Source organism: Marmota marmota, unplaced genomic scaffold (genome assembly GCF_001458135.2).
Source record: "Marmota marmota marmota unplaced genomic scaffold, marMar, whole genome shotgun sequence".
NCBI classification, from domain to species: Eukaryota; Metazoa; Chordata; class Mammalia; order Rodentia; family Sciuridae; genus Marmota; species Marmota marmota.
Window position 1 is genome coordinate 29,788,250 of NW_026000082.1, and position 719 is coordinate 29,788,968.

Sequence of the window (719 nt, forward strand, 5' to 3'; positions counted from 1 at the left end):
AGAAGGGGTAGGGGCCAGCATGAGAGACCACCTGTGCTCCTGCTCACACCTGGTTTCCTGAGCCACATCTTGTTGTTCAGCCCCTTACTGCAGCCTGCCCAGGGCTCCACTCCACGGCTTCATTCTGGGCCAGACCACCACCCAGCCCGGCGGCTCCATCCACTTTGGCTGCAACACAGGATACCGCTTGGTGGGACACAGCATGGCCATTTGTACCCGGCACCCCCAGGGGTACCACCTGTGGAGCGAGGCCATTCCTCTCTGTCAAGGTGAGAAGCAGGTGGGAAGCAAGTCACAAAGCGACTGGGATCTAACTCAACTCTTGGCTTCTGTCAAAATGAGTCACTTCCACATGCAGGTTTCCCAGGGGTTTGATAATGAATTCATTAATCTAGCAAATATTTACCAAGCGCCCATAATACCTTCAGCCCTGGGATGACATATGCATAGCAGTCTCTGTTTTCAGAGCCATGGGGGAGATGGATATGTGAGCACATAAATGCAGAGTGACAGAGTAAGAACGGATCCACCCACTAGACAGTGAGGGAAGGCTCCCAGAGGAGGGGAGGAGGGGAGCGAGTGAGTTGATCAGACACTTGAAATGTACAGACTACCCTTTAGCTTGCAGGCAGTATCTTTTAGACTTCACTTTTGACCCCTGGAGGAATATACATTTAGACTAGGAATCTGGCGGGGCGGGGGGGGGGGGGGAATACAAC

At 53.3% G+C, this 719-nt stretch overlaps 1 protein-coding gene across 3 annotated transcripts in view; it reads left to right on the forward strand.

The window, feature by feature from the left end:
• The window catches only part of Csmd2 (CUB and Sushi multiple domains 2), a 546,044-nt gene that overhangs the window by 495,031 nt on the left and 50,294 nt on the right, over positions 1–719 (forward strand). For all 3 annotated transcript variants that reach the window (XM_048815794.1, XM_015485297.2, XM_048815793.1), the window contains one exon: positions 81–269. In XM_048815794.1, coding sequence (XP_048671751.1) covers positions 81–269 — 189 coding nt within the window. The remainder of the gene's footprint in view (positions 1–80; positions 270–719) is intronic.